The 16541-nt window shown below is 37.1% G+C and overlaps 1 protein-coding gene across 1 annotated transcript; it reads right to left on the minus strand.

Annotated features, from left to right (window-relative positions):
* Positions 1-12726: 12726 nt before the first annotated feature.
* LOC133732373 (sedoheptulose-1,7-bisphosphatase, chloroplastic-like) lies at positions 12727-15737 on the minus strand. Its single transcript, XM_062159908.1, has 8 exons — positions 15413-15737; positions 15207-15326; positions 14862-15047; positions 14420-14501; positions 14071-14292; positions 13689-13789; positions 13383-13454; positions 12727-13171 (listed from the first exon to the last, which is right to left on the minus strand). Exons 1-8 carry the CDS (start codon positions 15527-15529, stop codon positions 12890-12892), a joined length of 1182 nt encoding a protein of 393 aa, XP_062015892.1. The 5' UTR covers positions 15530-15737; the 3' UTR covers positions 12727-12889.
* Between the last annotated feature and the right edge of the window lie 804 nt (positions 15738-16541).

The raw sequence follows: 16541 nt of genomic DNA on the forward strand, positions 1-16541 counted from the left end.
AAATCGAGAAGAGAAGAACAAGACTCGTCTTCTAGCTAATCCAATTTAGTCTTCGTTGTTGGATTCATTGACATACCAGTTTAGTGTATTCAGAGTAAGTATGCACAGTACTAGTCAGTTGTTGTTTTACTCGATTGTAAGCCCGTGTTTGGGTGTTGTAATTGCGGCAATGTTGTAATTGCAGTTTTAATTAATGATATTTCACCTGATTAAAAAAAAAAAAAAAAAAAAAACTCGTCTTCTAGAAAAGCATGAATGGAAGATTGATGAAATTTTGATTAAAAAATTTTTGTTTGCATAAAAAAGGAGAACAGATGGAGACTCTTGGTATGTCACCGCTATGTCAAAGCAAATGGAGTAGCCAATCGTGCACTCTTTGCTAATTGGTGCATGTTAGAATACATAGATTTTGTGGAGACTCTTGGTATTATTTCGAGATGTTCTCTTGATGCTTATTGTAATATGGGGTTCAGGCTTTATGTCCCCCCCTTGTATTCTGCAGTTTCATTAATCAAGGCTTGAGGGCAGCCGCACCAGCCCCATTTCAAAAAAGAAAAGAAAAAAGGAGAACAGATAATCCAATCCTCCATGGAGGAAGTTTGACATTGGCCTTAAAGTCAATAACACCAAAACAACGTAGAGATGGGGAAATCAAGGTCACCAAAATTTCTATTCGTACTTACAGATCAAAGACCAATTATGAAACCATAATAGGGGTTGATATATCCATCCAATTAGAGTTGTAGATTATTATTTATTTTATGATTTAGGTTTTCAAATTGGGGTTAACAATTTTTTTTTTTTTTTAATACAACGAATGGAAGAGTTCATGATGAGTTTCTTGTTTTGATATTTGACAAAGCACTTGGTATTGGTGAGGGAGTCTTAGGGTTTGGGTTTTCTTCAGTTCGTAATGCGCACTTGAAAGGGTTATATAGCTGGTAAGAAAAGAAGATAATTTTCCAGAAGGGAGAATATCACAAATGGTTACTTAAGTTTTACCTATTCGACATTTTGGTCACTCATCTTTTAAATATATCACTTTGGTCACTCAACTTTAACTCTGTTATTCACTTTAGTCACTTCGTTAATTTTTTTCATTAAAAAAAAATTATTTGTCACAATATTAATGATATTTTCACCTATCCAATTGGAAAAATTGAGAAATTTGTATTAGAATGATTGAGAGAAGTGATTAAAGTGAGATAAAATGCCTCTTGGGTGACTAAAGTGATTGACAAAGTAATAGTTGAGTGACCAAAGTGATATATTTGAAAATTGAGTGACCAAAGTGTCGAATGAGTCATAGTTGAGTGATCATTTGTGAAATTCTCCATTTCCAGAAAAGAAGAAATGCATGCTAGGCTTTCTAATTACATGGACTCTTCATTGTTACCAGTTTCTTGTCTGCTTGGTTGCTAAGGGAAAAGGAGATAAAAGATTTGAATGTAGATATATGCAGATCGATACTATATATGGAGTTCTTATTCTTAGTTCTTGTTCAATTTTGATTGGGTAATATTTGTTCTAATCCCATCTCTTCTCTTTTAGTTCTTATTCATCAGAAAATTTAATTTAATTTAAATCATAATTTAATCTCATCAATCTTCCATTCATGCTTTACCAGGAGATGAGTTAACGTTCTTGTTCTTCTCTTCATCATCTTCTGCTTTTTTTTTTCTTCCTAATATAATCTTAGTTTTTCCCGATCTTCTGTTTTTTAATTATAGTTTTTATTTTATTTTTTCCTTACAAAAGAAAATTGAATGTAATATTATTTTAATTTTTGTTGGGAAGAAATTTAATCCCATGTCATTAAAGATAATTAATCAGAACCATCAAATGCTTCTATATCTAAGGGCTCAAAATGAGTGTAAAATATTGTGTCAAATAGTGTGTCAATTGATCCAAACCCGTAATGGTAATTTTATATGATATAAATTTATCGCACTTTAAAATGTAGTACCATTTGGTCTAGTGGCATAGTCTCCCTTTCGTAAGTGAGAGGTTGTAAGTTCGACTCACGAAAGACTGGTTGTAGCATTTGAGTTGTTTATAAAATAAAATAAAATAAAATAAAATAAAAAGAATTATAATATAAACGTCAATAAGGACAAACGTACAACTATAGTGTGATTGAAGTAGTTTGTAAAAGAATTATCATTCAAAAAAGTAATTCAAGTCAAGTGAGTAACAATAATACTATATGGAAGACCGATAAAGAGTATTTCAGGTTTTTAGTATCTTAATTTTGTCATTTTAGCGTATGAATTATAAAATAGAGAGTGTGAATTTCGCTCTCTAATCCAAATGTCAAACATAACATTGCTTTGAATGGTTCGTGATCGAGGTGATCATGTCGGGGAGCCCATTAGGGTTTTTTGCCACAAATATATGGTATGCGCAAATCAGATTCTAATGACTCGGTGATATTTAATGACATATGAGTAAGCTAAGGTGGTCTCGAACAAGAAATCATGGAAAATGAGTGGTGGCAGAATATATTGATTAAAGACCCCACAATTAGATTGAACATTACTTTCTCAAGTCTCATATACATACAAATTAAACTAGATGTAGCATGTGAACCGTGAAGAAGAAGGAATTAAGAAATTTTATGATTGATTAAATTAGGGAGTCAATCAAGTGAAATGTAGGGTTACGGGACCCCATGTATGATCCGGCTATTGACACAAAACAAGAAGAAATGGACAATAAGAAAGATAAGGTTCAAATGACATATGGTGCCAATTGTCCAGGTGAGAGATGAAGTGAAGCAGGAGCTTGCTGGCTCAAGAAGTAGTGCACTATATATGCAAGCGTCACAATTACGTAATTTTTACACCATTCCATGGAATTTTTGTTTTAGTTCTAAGGAAGTTTATGTTTTTTGAAATTAAGCTCAACCAGACTGATATTATATTAATTAATCTAATTCATAGCCGAATTCTGTGACCAGATCAGTCTATATATAGCAACTTTACTAAAGACGGCTACTACATATCATTGGAGAACATTCTTGTTCTCTTGCTGTATAGTCTAACAATCATGACCATATTGATATTGAATTATTGATAGTGAACAAGAATTTGTGATTTAGAAGTGCAATTAATGACAGTTCATAGAACTCAATTTGACCCTGTATATGCGACTATGCGTCCAAGTCTTGTTAGCATATGATTTACAATGTATTATTATCATTTTTTTTTTTGGCGTTGAAAGGATAATTATTTTATTCAACAAACACTAGATTACAAATAAAGGCTCAAAACATGTAAAAAAAAGTGCCGGTATCGCCAACCTGAAACTGATCGTGACACAGAGAACTTACGTAATCAGCCGCAAAAAGTTTGGAATCTGGCCAAATCAATCCAACGCAAGAACACCTAAACAGAACCCATCCAAACAAACACAAGATCTCTACTATCCCAATCCCATTGCCATATAAAACATCATCGATAAAAGCATTACAACAATAAATGAAACTTTACGCGCTAGTTCACGCGCCTAAGAGAAAAACTGGTTTCTTCCTTCTTGTCCGGCGGCGAGCCCTTCCACCGTTGTCGGCCTTGTGTGGGTTTGCAGTAAGCTGGAGTCCTCGATAGACGTCTGGATCGGATCGAGGAGATTACGATGGCGGTTCCTGTGGTGAGGAAGGAGGCGATCGCAGCAGTTGTCGGGCTTTGGTGTGTCCCTCGGTGGTCTGGTCGGCGGAATGGCTTGGTGGAGCAATGCCGACCCTTGCAGCTGGGTGGCGCCGTGGTCGTGATGGATTGGCTCAGGTTTGATCAGATCAGTTCAATCTGGATTAATTATTTTCGATCTGATCTGGGGATGGATTTATTTGGCAAAGGCTGGGCGTTGGTCATGGCGTCGCCGATCGGGTGTGATCAGATCAATCCGATCTGGTTAGACAGGGCCAGCGCGGTTCCATGGCGCAGTAGAGAGGGTAGAATGATGATGGCGGTGGTCCAGCAACTCCGGTGGCGCGGTGGGCCAGGCTCGGCTGGCAGCATGGATCTCCCTATTTTCCTTGGTAGAGGCTTGGGCTTGGGCCCTCCTTTTGTTCCCGTCCTGGGTTGGTTGTTTTATTTATGTTATTAGTTTTATTTATTTTAGTTAGTGAGTATTGTCTCGCCTTTGACGTGTAATAAGTCCCTACATGTATTTTGTAGGGTTAGTCGGGCTAAATGCCTGTGTATGCACTCTAAATGCCTTGTCTGGCCTAGCGAGGCGATGATCAATTGTTAAATGGTCTCAACCTCCTAGTGGAAGAATGAAACTAAGTGTCGTCAAAATTATTTTTCGGTGCCAACATATATAGTGGGAAAGCTGTGATTTTAGTAATTATGCTTCGTTGTACTCGAGTTATCTTTCTGTTATGTTACCGCTATGTCAAAGCAAATGGAGTAGCCAGTAGTGCACTCTTTGCTAATTGATGCTTGTTAGAATACATGTATTTTGTAGAGACTCTTGATATTATTTCGGGACATTCTCTAGATGCTTATTGTAATCAGGGATTTAGGCTCAATATCCCCCCTTGTATTTGACAGTTTCATTAATCAAGATTTAAGGTCAACCGCACCAACCCTTTATTAAAAAAAATAAAACATCATCGATCACCAACATTAGATAACCAGCTGAGTACTTGCCAGGCAACAAAATAACCAAAGAAAAAAGAAAGAAAGATCGAGACTAGCAGTAACGGATTCACCATCGTGCCGATATAAGACAAGCCATACAACATGGACTTTAAAGTATCGAAAGATCGGCGAACATTCATTTAATTTGACTCTGATTGGTGGGGAAGATGTACATCTCAAACATGAAGATTCTGGAATTTGACAAGACTTGATTGTTATCATTTAGTTTGAAAATATATCGGATTTGAGAGTCAAAGTTGGAATTTTCTTCAAAATTATATTAAGTAAACATCTCCTTGCAACTCCTCTGATGTGAGACATGATTTTACACAATTAATAGTTCTATCTAGATTCTAACAACATAGATTATAGGGTTATTATCACAAATGGTACCTGAACTATACCTCAATCTTATCGATGGTACCTGAACTTCAATTTTGATCACAACCAGTACCCGAACTTTTTGATTTCATTTTAAATGGTACCTAGAGCCACCTCCGGTCACTATTCCAACTAAAAAGGCATGGGAGGCAATCATAGTGATGATTTTTGATGATTTCAAGGGTTGCAATCATATATAGTGATGATTTTTTGATAATATACTTGCCTTGAACTTGTTTCTTTTTTCTTTTCTTTTTTTGATTTGGCTTTTTTGGCCGGAATAGTGACCGAAGGTGGCCTTAGGTACCATTTAAAATGAAATCGAAAAGTTCGGGTACTGGTTGTGATCAAAATTGAAGTTCAGGTACCATCGATAAAATAGAAGATAAATTCAGGTACCATTTGTGATAATAACCCTAGATTATAATAAACTAGTCAAAGAACATTTCTGTATATTTTGTTGAAAATATGACATTCATGAGCTTTATTTACTCGTAGCATTGGGAAAAAAAAAATGGATGTAATATATTGTAATAGTGAAAAGAACAATATCCTTTAGAATGCTTATCTCTTGTGATATGCAAATCCTTATCATTTTAGAAAGTGGGTATATCCGTATATATACTGAATTGAAGTAGTTGGAGATTAACCTACAATATTATATACATAAACTAATACATTTACGGATTTACCAACTGGGTACTGTTGATTCTGCCTCTGTTGATTGATTTTACCAAACAATCTAGTAATTAGGGAAAGTCATTCTTCCATGCTTATTCACTTCATTTGTATATATGAGAGAGAAGGCTCGGTACGTATATGATAAGAGTACTAGCAAAGTACCACTGCAATTTTGACACCATTTGAAAATTTTAGTTTTCTTAATTAAAGTTGTTAATTGGAATCAACTCGGATAGCCTCTCATTAAGGGCTTATTCTAATACATACGGAACGTACCGGGCTAATTAATCCAAAAATTAAGACAAAAACTGTACGGTACGTACCAGCTGCCATAAGAATCATTAACCCAGCTGGAGTTGGAGGTCGATCTCTTTACAGCTTAATGATATATTAATATTAATATCAGGAAGAACATTATATATTTATATACGCCAGCTTATGACTGATGCCAGCTACGTACGTTAGATTAGAGAATGTATATGTTATCGAGCTCGCATGAAAATATAGTTTTGTTAATGAATGATTTATAACATATCTATTGTTCGATCGGCGACGTGGACTTCATGATTGGCATGCAAAGGGAATTTTGTGACAGTTAAGGAGCTTATATATCTTTTTCTTCATCACCAATACAAACAATAGAAGAAAGAGTTGATTAATGATAAAGATCTTTCCAGAATTTCAAGAATCATGTTAGATCAAAGGACACTCCGCGTGCCAGTTTGAAAGCACTTTGTTTCTTGTATGTTATATAAAGCTGAGGGAAATTCCATGATTGTTCCAAGAATAATGTTTGGAGCTGAGGAGGTTTGGACCGACTTACTATGTGAGCTAGTGTGTACGAGTAGCATGAAAACTTCGAAATATTGGAATGCCATTGATTCCAGGTTCAGAGGGAAGCACATGGCTGAAATGTTTGGATCGAGTATTAGCAAGTAGCAATTACTGCTACTTGCACTCCACGTTCTTTTCTGCATTATCTGTAATCATTGAACATGTATGTGATTCTCTGTGGAAATTAATTATCTAGTATTGTTTTGAGGAAAGCCAAACTAGCTGCCAAGGTATTTCCGCGTTCTTCTTTATGAAAATGATGATCCGAGAAAATAGCACCCGTACGTACTAGAAAACAATAGAAATGTCACAGGTGAAAGTTATACATGCATTATTTATATGGTGAAAGTTTACAAGCTTGCAAGCTAACTTATTTTAGTTATTTTGTCTCATTTACTTTGAGGCATTTCGTGTAATGTATTGGCACAAATATTTAACAGTGTTAACTATGTCAACATAAAATGAAGAATAACAAAAGGAGCTTCCAGAGACTTTGAGCGAGAGTGGAATACCGATAATCTCTTAAGAGTTGATTATATGTGTGGGCCGAACGTCGGGTCGACGAAAAACCAAGGTCCTAACGACGTGGAGATATTGAGACCCTGGTAACAGCACAAGATATTTGCATGATCCGTAGGGAAACAAATGGTATGTACGCTCGGCTTGCGGTACCCAAAATGGGTTGGTTCAATGTGAGAAAGCTCATAGAAGACAAGGAACCCAGTCCTTTTAGTTTTACATTACGTAAACCTATGTGTTCTTCTTAATCTCCAAGAACTCCTAGTCGATACGATGTTTGTAAGATATCTGCCTTGTTTAGTCATGAGAAAATAAGTCTTTCATACCTATTTAAGTCTACTGCTCTCGTTGAATACATTCCTAACTTCATCATCAAAAGATCCTTGGCCGGCACTACACACCTAATCACCGGAGACTTTTATTTATTGTTGTAGGTTTCTCCATCATTCGCAAGGCTGAAGAAATCGTGCAACACATCAAATACCTCACAGTAAAACGTCAAATATACAAATTGTGTGTACGCCGCAACTTAGTATTATCGTTGTTTTACTCGGAAAATAACTTTTCGCTTCTTCTTGGCTTTATAATATGTCGAACTCCCCTTGCTTTGGTTTTCTTGCTTTCCCTTTCAAATAATATATAGGATATCTAGGTATCTTAACAAATTTATCTTGTCCATATATCTTTAAGAACCAAAAACATGAAACTATTGAGTTTTTTTAATGATTAAAAAGTAGGGTTTATGAAGATTTTGTCGATGATACGAGTCACATGCATACCTATATTGCCCAGGCTAACATCAACTCATAAATAGGAGCATATATGGGCTCTTCTGAATCCATTATATCCTACAAATCTACAATAATGTTTAGGAGAGAATATATTGATGAGATCTTGTAGACAACCCATAATAGCTATGGTTCTGAATCAGCAAATTTGTTGTTTACGTACGTCCTTTTGAAGGTTAGCTACGACTACCAACTGAATTAGCAACTGCTGCACGTTCCTACACGTGCTACTGGAGACCTGCTTTACTTGGTGGACCATTATATGATCGATATGCAACTGCGCTTGGCCATTTATTTCAAACTCCACATGCTTTCCTATAGATAAAGGAGCTAGCTAGCTAGGAAACCCTTATTCAGATAAAAACGTTATAAGCTAGGAAACCCTCTCTCTCTTTATCTCTGGCTCTCTGCGCGCATACCCAGCTTCCCTAGATCTAGATCCGTTTCTAGTCATTTGTCGAAAGCATTCAAAGATCGAAGCTTTTTTTACTATTCTTCTCATTCCAGAGTTCAAACCTACTTTATATATGTAGTGGTTCTCCAATAATGCATGGACCATCCTCTTGTTTAGTTTGATTCTTGGCTTACCTTCTTGTTTTGTTCCAAATTAAGAACAGTGTCTAGATCAAGCTAAAATAAGTAGATGAAGTCCTTAAGATAAATCATGAATTCGATAATCTCGTCATGCGTGCATTCCGGTAAATCTAGCGCAGTAGCGCATACTTATATACAATGGCATGCGAGTGGGTTAAAGTTGGTCATAGCTAGATAGATAGAGATTTGGATAATGGTTAATGAGGGGATCCTAATCACCTAAAAGACTTTGCAATCAGTATACATCATTGAACATTAATCCACTTAATAAAATAACTTTGACGGCTTATCCTTGTAAAACCCTCTGCCAAATAAGTGGGATTGGAACATTGCCTTTGCGGCTGCAAGATAAGGCGTAGCATACGTACAGCAATGGTGAAGGCAAACCACCATATGTACGTATAGTTAAAAGAAGAATGAATACTCATCTATTTGCGGTATATGCGAAGGCTTAAGCTCTTAGAGTTAACAAAATGGTGACAAATGAAGAGAAACTGAGTCATGGTCATTGTAGATAGTTTATTTGATCGATAGCTCTAGCTAGTTTAACCAAAAAATAGATACACGGGAAAATTAAGATTTGTTTTTTCTTTTCCTCTGTGTTGATATCGTGTCAAACATTAGAAATGTATTAGATTTTTCGTTATATAAAATGTCAGCGTATTTATAAAACAAAAGGTAGGTGATGATTCAATTTCGGAGGCTTTGCGTACATTTCTTGTTCAATGCAATTTTATTAACGAAGTCTAAATACTCTAAACATTTATGTACTTTCATTATTTAGGTCAGCCATGAAGATCGACTTTTGTCCCTTCCTTTCTTAGACCTCAAACCTTCTTAGTTTAAACATTTATCAGTCATATACATGCTTAGTTTATAATTAATCATAACTTCCAAGAAATTTGGCAAACCTACGTACCATGAAAGCATTGATCCAGTTGATCGTATATAGATATGGAGCTCGATCTATTTGACTCTCATATACTGATGCGCAGCCGATGCGTTCACATATTCCTTAGTCGTAGTCAACAATTCAATCAAATAATAAGGGTTTAAGACTTCAACAGAATACAGATACTGAGGGGCTGCTGGGATCGATGCTTTGAAAAATAAATGCCGCCTTACACCTTATGATGAGCCTGCTTCTGCAGCTAGACCTTATTATTGATTAATCAATAATAGCATATAAACTTAAACAAATATATGTATAATATATCATGCAATTAACTACCATTAGTTTGCCTAGAAACTGCACATGGCACAACTGGTTGATGACAATCATATGCATATATGGTTGAAGTTAATTGCTTGTGCGGATTTGGAAGAAAGTTTGATTCCTAACCTAATAGCTCGTAAATAACAAACAAACCTAATATTCAGGAGTCAATCGATCAAATAGTATAGAATATAAGGATAAGTAATTAAGTGATTAACCTTTGTGGCTGTAAATTTTTGGTGTTACTCTAGTTTAATTTTAAAATCACGTCGTTTTACTTATTAATAGTTAATCTTTTGTACAAATAATAAACAGGAGTCTTTAAACCCTAAAAGGCTAAAACGATGCTTTAATAAGATTGAGACTTGGCAAACCTACTATTGGAGAGCTCATGACTTGACTCATCATCATTTGATTCCATAGTCCTATGCGTTCGTATCTACTTTAATTCAAGCATACGTTCAAGTAGTGTTTAACAGTTCACTTCTTGAATTGTCCATTCATCAATTCAACGACTACTTCAATATTATATATATATACGGACGCGTTCCAAAGAGGACGTCCGCACTTTCGCTAAAGTGCGGACGACGGCGCTGCAACCCAACTCAGGCCACGACGGCGCGGCGCGGCTTGCTGGAGGGAGCCCAGGGGTCGTGCGGAGGGGTCTGCGGTCGAGTGGAGTCGCCGGCGACGGGTTTTCTGGTGCTGCACAGAACCTGCAGTTGCAGGTGAGGTGGCTGCCCAGAAACCGGCAACCCCGACCTCCTCCGACCTCGAACAGTGCCCAGAAGCCGTCTGGGATGCTTCCGGCCCGATTCGCGCCGCCGTCGACGCCTGAGCTGGGCTGCAGCGCCGGCGTCCGCACTTTAGCGACGTGCGGACGTCCGCTTCAGAACCCGCCTGTATATATATATATATGTATATAACTATATATATCCATCCAGTCCATTGTCAACCTCAACCAGCGATACGTACATATCTATTATGGTATATGCTATGGAGATAAATGCAGACCTTACAGCTTATGATGATCAAATTCGTGGGCATTCCTATGAAGAAACACTTATGATACTAGAACTCATGCCTTATCAAGCATGTTATGACATTTTAAAATTGGTTTATTCTGCAGCAGCAAATGCTAATCACAATAAAGGTTTGAGCCTGCACCTGCACTCCTATTATTAATCAGATACGTACAGATAATTAATAGAGGAAATAGAAAGGGGAGTAAAATTATAAACGAATTAAATGAGCACACTATATAGTTAGCATGAAAATGCATATATATTATATATGTATGGTCTTGTTTTGTAGAGTTCGTTTTTTCTTAGTAGCTGCACATGCAGAAGTTGGATTCAAGATGCACCGTTAGTGAGTAATGAAAGCACATGTATCCGTATATATGTTTGAGTTAAGTATGATCGAAGTTTCTACAAATTATAATAATAATCTGATTTTCGAGAAGCAAAGGTATATCTGCTGCAGCTTGCATTATAACTAAAAGGAATAAATGCATGACTGAACAAATTAAACACTTTTCGAAACCAAGTACACACTCGATCATCACATGCAAACTAACTAAAATGACATAATTCATAATAATATTTACGATTTTCATAGTACATAATTGATGATAACCTTTTATTTAATCCAATTAGTTTGCAGATAATTCTCTTGCAGTAGCATATGGTTTTGTCTCATGCCACTTAAAATATATACACTAAAACCGTGAACAGCTCATTATGGAGCACCTTAATCAACGTTCATATGTATAATGAAATATCCATCATAAAAATAGCAGATAATCATCTTTTAGACTTAAGACAATATTTTGATGAAGGATTTAATTATAACTATAGTGGTTAAAAACTTTTATTTTCACATGCGCATTCTAGTTATTTTCTTTTTTGAGGAAGGCGTACGTATCATCATGAAACCATATACACACGCCAACATGTGCAACACAAGGGGACATGATCGAAGAATTCACCTCATGCCACATCCAACTGCTGCAACAACGTACCTTCCGAAATAGATTGACCTGGTGTTGGAGAATGATAATCAAGGTTGCTGTCACCTCTTACTAGGGTTGGAACAGAAAGAACACCCTCACCTCACCCCCATTGTGCAAAGAGCTGGTCGTTAGAGCAAGTCCATCGGTATCACTTTGCCCGGGAAAAATGAGGGAATGATGATGTGTTGACCGGGCTAGCTCTTATTTTTTGCTTCCACCGGCCCATCTTTGACCAGGCAAGTCTTGCCTTTTCATGACCAAGGCAAAACAAAAGGGCAAGGCCCTGACAAAACTCCTGACCAGTCAAGCAAATGCTCCAGCTCGGCCCGCCCCCCACGTGGCTGACGTCAGCCACCGACTCCCCTTACCAGACGCGCTGGAGAAGAGAGTGGACTGCACGGAAGAAGCAGGAGCTGCCTTTCCGCGTGGGGGTCACGATTTTGTCCTGTAGTGCCAGACAGGGACGAATGGTACTGCGCCACGTGTCCAGCAGCCGCTGTATGAGGAGAAATTTGATTCCAACAGTCCTTTAAGCTATATGAACAGTTAAAATCGATGAACAGTTTTGACCGGTCAAGAAAAAAACGGGTGGAAACCCATGTCCAGTGGCAGTGAATAGTAACTTGACTGGTCGAATTCTTGACTTCTCGACTTTGCCTTTTCTTGACTACGGGTGAACTTGCTCTGGACTAGGGTTAAATTTAGGTTCCACTCTCACTTCTCCCCTTCCCTATAAATTTAGGTTCTTGGCCTCCTTAAACTACCCAAAAGAAAACAGTCAAACACCGTAGTTCTCCATCTCTTTCTATGCATGCAGGCGTTGCGTCTTTGTTCAATAGTTTTGATGCAAAGTTCTTCCAACTTTTTTCCTTTTCATTTTGTCATGGGAAAGGCTCAATTTATGGCGGCATTTTCATTTGATGTCATTATGATAGGAAGACAAGTTTAGTTGATTTGGGATTGCTGAAGATTTTGCTCTAGCCCAGTTGTAAATATCTGGCCCTATTGGGCTGGCAGAATAGGCAAGAGGCCCAAACAAAAATCTTGGAGTCAGAATGCACAAATTCAACATTCGTCTCTAATTTTCACTATAACTTTTGAGATATGTGACAGTTTCATTTCCTAAAAGAAAAAAGAACATGTAGAACAAATTAAGCTGATTGAAGTAAATGCATTAGCCAATACATTAAGCAAAAAAGCAAATGCTGTGACTATTGAATTAAGCAGCAGCTCCAACAGGCACTGCTTCCTTGAGCCTGGATGATCCGTATAGAGTTTCTTCAAATCGGATAATCTCGTTCTTGGATCCGTAAGCGACTTGGGTCCGGTCATCAAGACTGACGATGACCTTGTCCAGCACAGACTTGTGGCCATCACTACTGTAACCTCCGGCATTCTCAATCAACAATCCTAATGGAGCTACCTCAAATAACAGTCTCAGTTTTGCCTTGGTCGTTGGGGATATCACATTGGTGAAGACACCCTTCTCCTTTACAATAATCTGCAATTTAGAGCCAAAAAATATTTTTACATGCAGATCATTTTACAAGGAACATATTTTTCATGGACTATGGCTACATTGATCGAATTTGTTTACTAAATCAACGATGCGACAACATTTCTTTTGTTTATATCTAACAAATAACTTGCTATCAACAGGTACTTTTTGATAAACAGATGTTGCTGGTAACCTCATCAAGTTGAGCAAGTACCTGGTTAACGTCGGGAACCATTCCTCCGGTGTATCTCAATGTGTACTTCTCTTTCACGTAGTAGTCAATCAGCTGTTAGATTATTATAACAATTCAAGGAATATAAAGCCTCCATGAGTACCAATTTAGTAGCAATAATTTCCAAATGAGTCCGTCACACATAACCTTCGTCTAACAACATGCATGTGAAGCACATTATATCATAGCGAGTCTCATGTATATGTTGGGAGAAGTAGGATACATATGACAGAATCGTACGTTATGTTGCTCAGTAAGCTAAAGTTTAGGAGATTAATGAAAAATGACCTTGCTGTAGTCGGGGTTGTCAAATGTGGCTCTCAAATTTCCGGGAGAGAACATCTTTCCTTCACCAATTTCTGTTGTCTCCTTGACATGTTGCCACTTTCCTGATGACCAATTCGTGAGTTAAGACAAAATGAGGTGCTCATGCGCTAATGCGCGAGATTTTTTTTTATGTAAACTCGTCAAATATAACCTATTTCTCATGATATGCACATGTAATTCATTATAATTACATTATTGGTAGAATCCACATGCATGCTGTAAGAGGCCGGGTATATATGGTGGATTGGCTAATTAATACAGAAGTTCCTCCTTGCACATCATTTTCAGATTATAACCGATCAATCATGTGAAATTTATTTTAATGATTCGGATTGAAGCAAACCTTCATCAAGAAGAAGGAACTCATGTGTGCCAGGGAAGCCCTTAATTGCAAGAACATAAGTTGTTCGAGGCCCGTAAATCCCCATGGCTGCAGCAACTTGGTCAGCTCCGGTAACCCCAGTTAACTTATCTCCCGGCCACACCCCAAAGATAGTCCCCACTGTGAAGTTTGTGTCCACAATACTTGACCCATCAAGCGGATCAAAAGCAACACTGAATCCACCTGTTCAAATTAATTTTAGTACAAGATGATTAAGCTACACTGGAGAGTGTTATATGTGTTCAAATATTGAGTGCTCACATGAATGTATATATCATCATTTTCCATATAAGAGTAGCTATTTGCAAACCTTCAACTGGGCCGCCCATGTCCTGGAGCTCAGGAACTTCTTCGGAACAAGCATATTTGCAGACGTGTGAGTAAGTTAAGGCCTAGATTAGATGTTAAAAAGACATATATCAGTACTTATGTCATCAATGTTCAAAATTGAAAATCCCAAATCGAGATTTTAGGCCTTACATAGAAACGCATAAATATCATGATACATGAGTCTCTTCACCCACTGTCGACTGGTTTTGGATGATATGCTCAAACGTTTTCTTTTCTGGCTAGTCTCGGCACCTAAAGGCATTTGAATAAATGCTCCAACTTTAACATGCTACCGGAGCTAGGTTTAATGTTCTAACTACAACCTCTATATGAATTAAACTTCAATGAGCATACAAATATTAGGTTGAGTATCGTATTATGCAACATTATAGTGTACAAGTTTGAGTTTGATTAATGATCACCTCAAATAGAAGCTTATCAGCAAGCATATCAACAGCAAGCTGCTCATCTCCAAAGGTATTGACACATGCAGTTCCACCACAAGAAGCTGTCCTCACTTTGAATCCAATCGTCCTTATTGCTTCTCCCATTGCCAACAACAATGAAATCAGTGACTTATCCGGTGTGGCTTTTGTTAGAAACTCTTCCTACAAAAATTAATCACACTTTCATATTGGACAACTTTTACTCGAAAGATCTCACAACCAAAATTTAGGCCTTGCATGACAATAATTTCCCGAGTCCTGACCTCTTCTACAGTTCCACTTTACGGCCAATTAGTTTTGGGTGAATGCATAATATCTTACCAAGCTATCCCCGATTGCGCATTTTGGTGTCATGGAACTGTTCCTTGTCTTTAAAGCTCTTAGGGATGACTTCGGCACCAGACGTAATGATTCCCCAAATAGGGAGCTTGTTCTCAAAACCTGCAAGTCATTCATGCACAGTACCCTTTAAGAAAAACTAATAAAATCTCATTCTCGCACTATATTCACTGTGTTAATCATAGTACCTTAGCATTGAAAGATGAAGAGATAGAAGCAGGAGACATTAACGAGGTCGAATGCTGAGATGATGAAACATTACGCGGGAAAGCTCCTCTGGCATAGCATGCAACACTGGTCTCCATTTTTGAATTTGATTGAGCTTCAAATTAATTAGCAGTGGCCAATATTTGCAAGAGCTAACTAATGCTTTTCCCTTCAACTCTCGGAAATGAGTTGGGATGGTGTAGATAAGCAGCTAATGGTACTTCCCCACGAGGCAGATAATAAGTTTTTGTAAGCTGAAAAATTGGCATTGGCTAAAGTTAATTTGCATCACTCATAAATCTATGGCTATGCTCTGGTCTAAATGAAGAGATATGGTTGAGAGTTGAGACCCCCACTTGACTTGAGTCAGTTTTGTGCTCAAGATATTCAGAAATGTATGTATATAACAATATATCATCCACAGCCACACCAGTACTCATCTCAACATTTGCTTCAACTGTGAAATATAACTAGGAATGTTACTAAATGGTGTGCCTTATTTTTCAAATTATCCCAGATGGGCTTACATAACCTCTGGCTTATTTCAAAGAAGTATAAACAAAAATACATAATTGATGAACAAATTTGCTAAACCCATTTTCTCAAAAAAAAAAATATATATATATCAACTCAGTCTTCCCAACATATTCATTTACATGCTTAGAGAACCTCATGATCATTTGAAACTTTCTGACGCAGTCGGAAGTAACCTAGGTTTTCCTAAAAGACATAGTTTTGGAGTCCACCAGAGAAATTAATAGAGAAAAATCTCTAGATTTTATTAAATTTGATATGATAAACTGATCTTAATACATTGCATGATGGTGCTTATATAGACACCCAAGTCATAATCATAATCAAACAATAAATCCTAAAGAATCCAAATTAAAAAGGAAAATAAAAACCTAAATAAAAAGAATCCTAAAACAAATGTAAAACTAGCCTAAAAAATATTAAATCCCGAATTAGATAATTAAAACGATATATTTTGGCCTAAATCTGTTAGAGCTCACTAAAGTGAGTCTTGAAGATCTCGTCGTTCCCATTCTAGAAAGGTATCATGCGTCTCAAACGAACATTCTGGCCAAAATGTACTCCAATCTGGTTCAC

This window comes from Rosa rugosa, chromosome 2, assembly GCF_958449725.1.
Source record: "Rosa rugosa chromosome 2, drRosRugo1.1, whole genome shotgun sequence".
Taxonomy (NCBI): Eukaryota; Viridiplantae; Streptophyta; class Magnoliopsida; order Rosales; family Rosaceae; genus Rosa; species Rosa rugosa.

Coding starts and splice junctions, on each gene's coding strand:
- LOC133732373 (XM_062159908.1), bottom strand. CDS start 15,529: ATGGAGACCAGTGTTGCATGCTATGCCAGAGGAGCTTTCCCGCGTAAT. Junction 14,502..14,861: donor CTGATAAGCTTCTATTTGAG/GTGATCATTAAT, acceptor CATCTAATCTAG/GCCTTAACTTACTCACACGT. Junction 13,172..13,382: donor TGGTTCCCGACGTTAACCAG/GTACTTGCTCAA, acceptor TCTAAATTGCAG/ATTATTGTAAAGGAGAAGGG.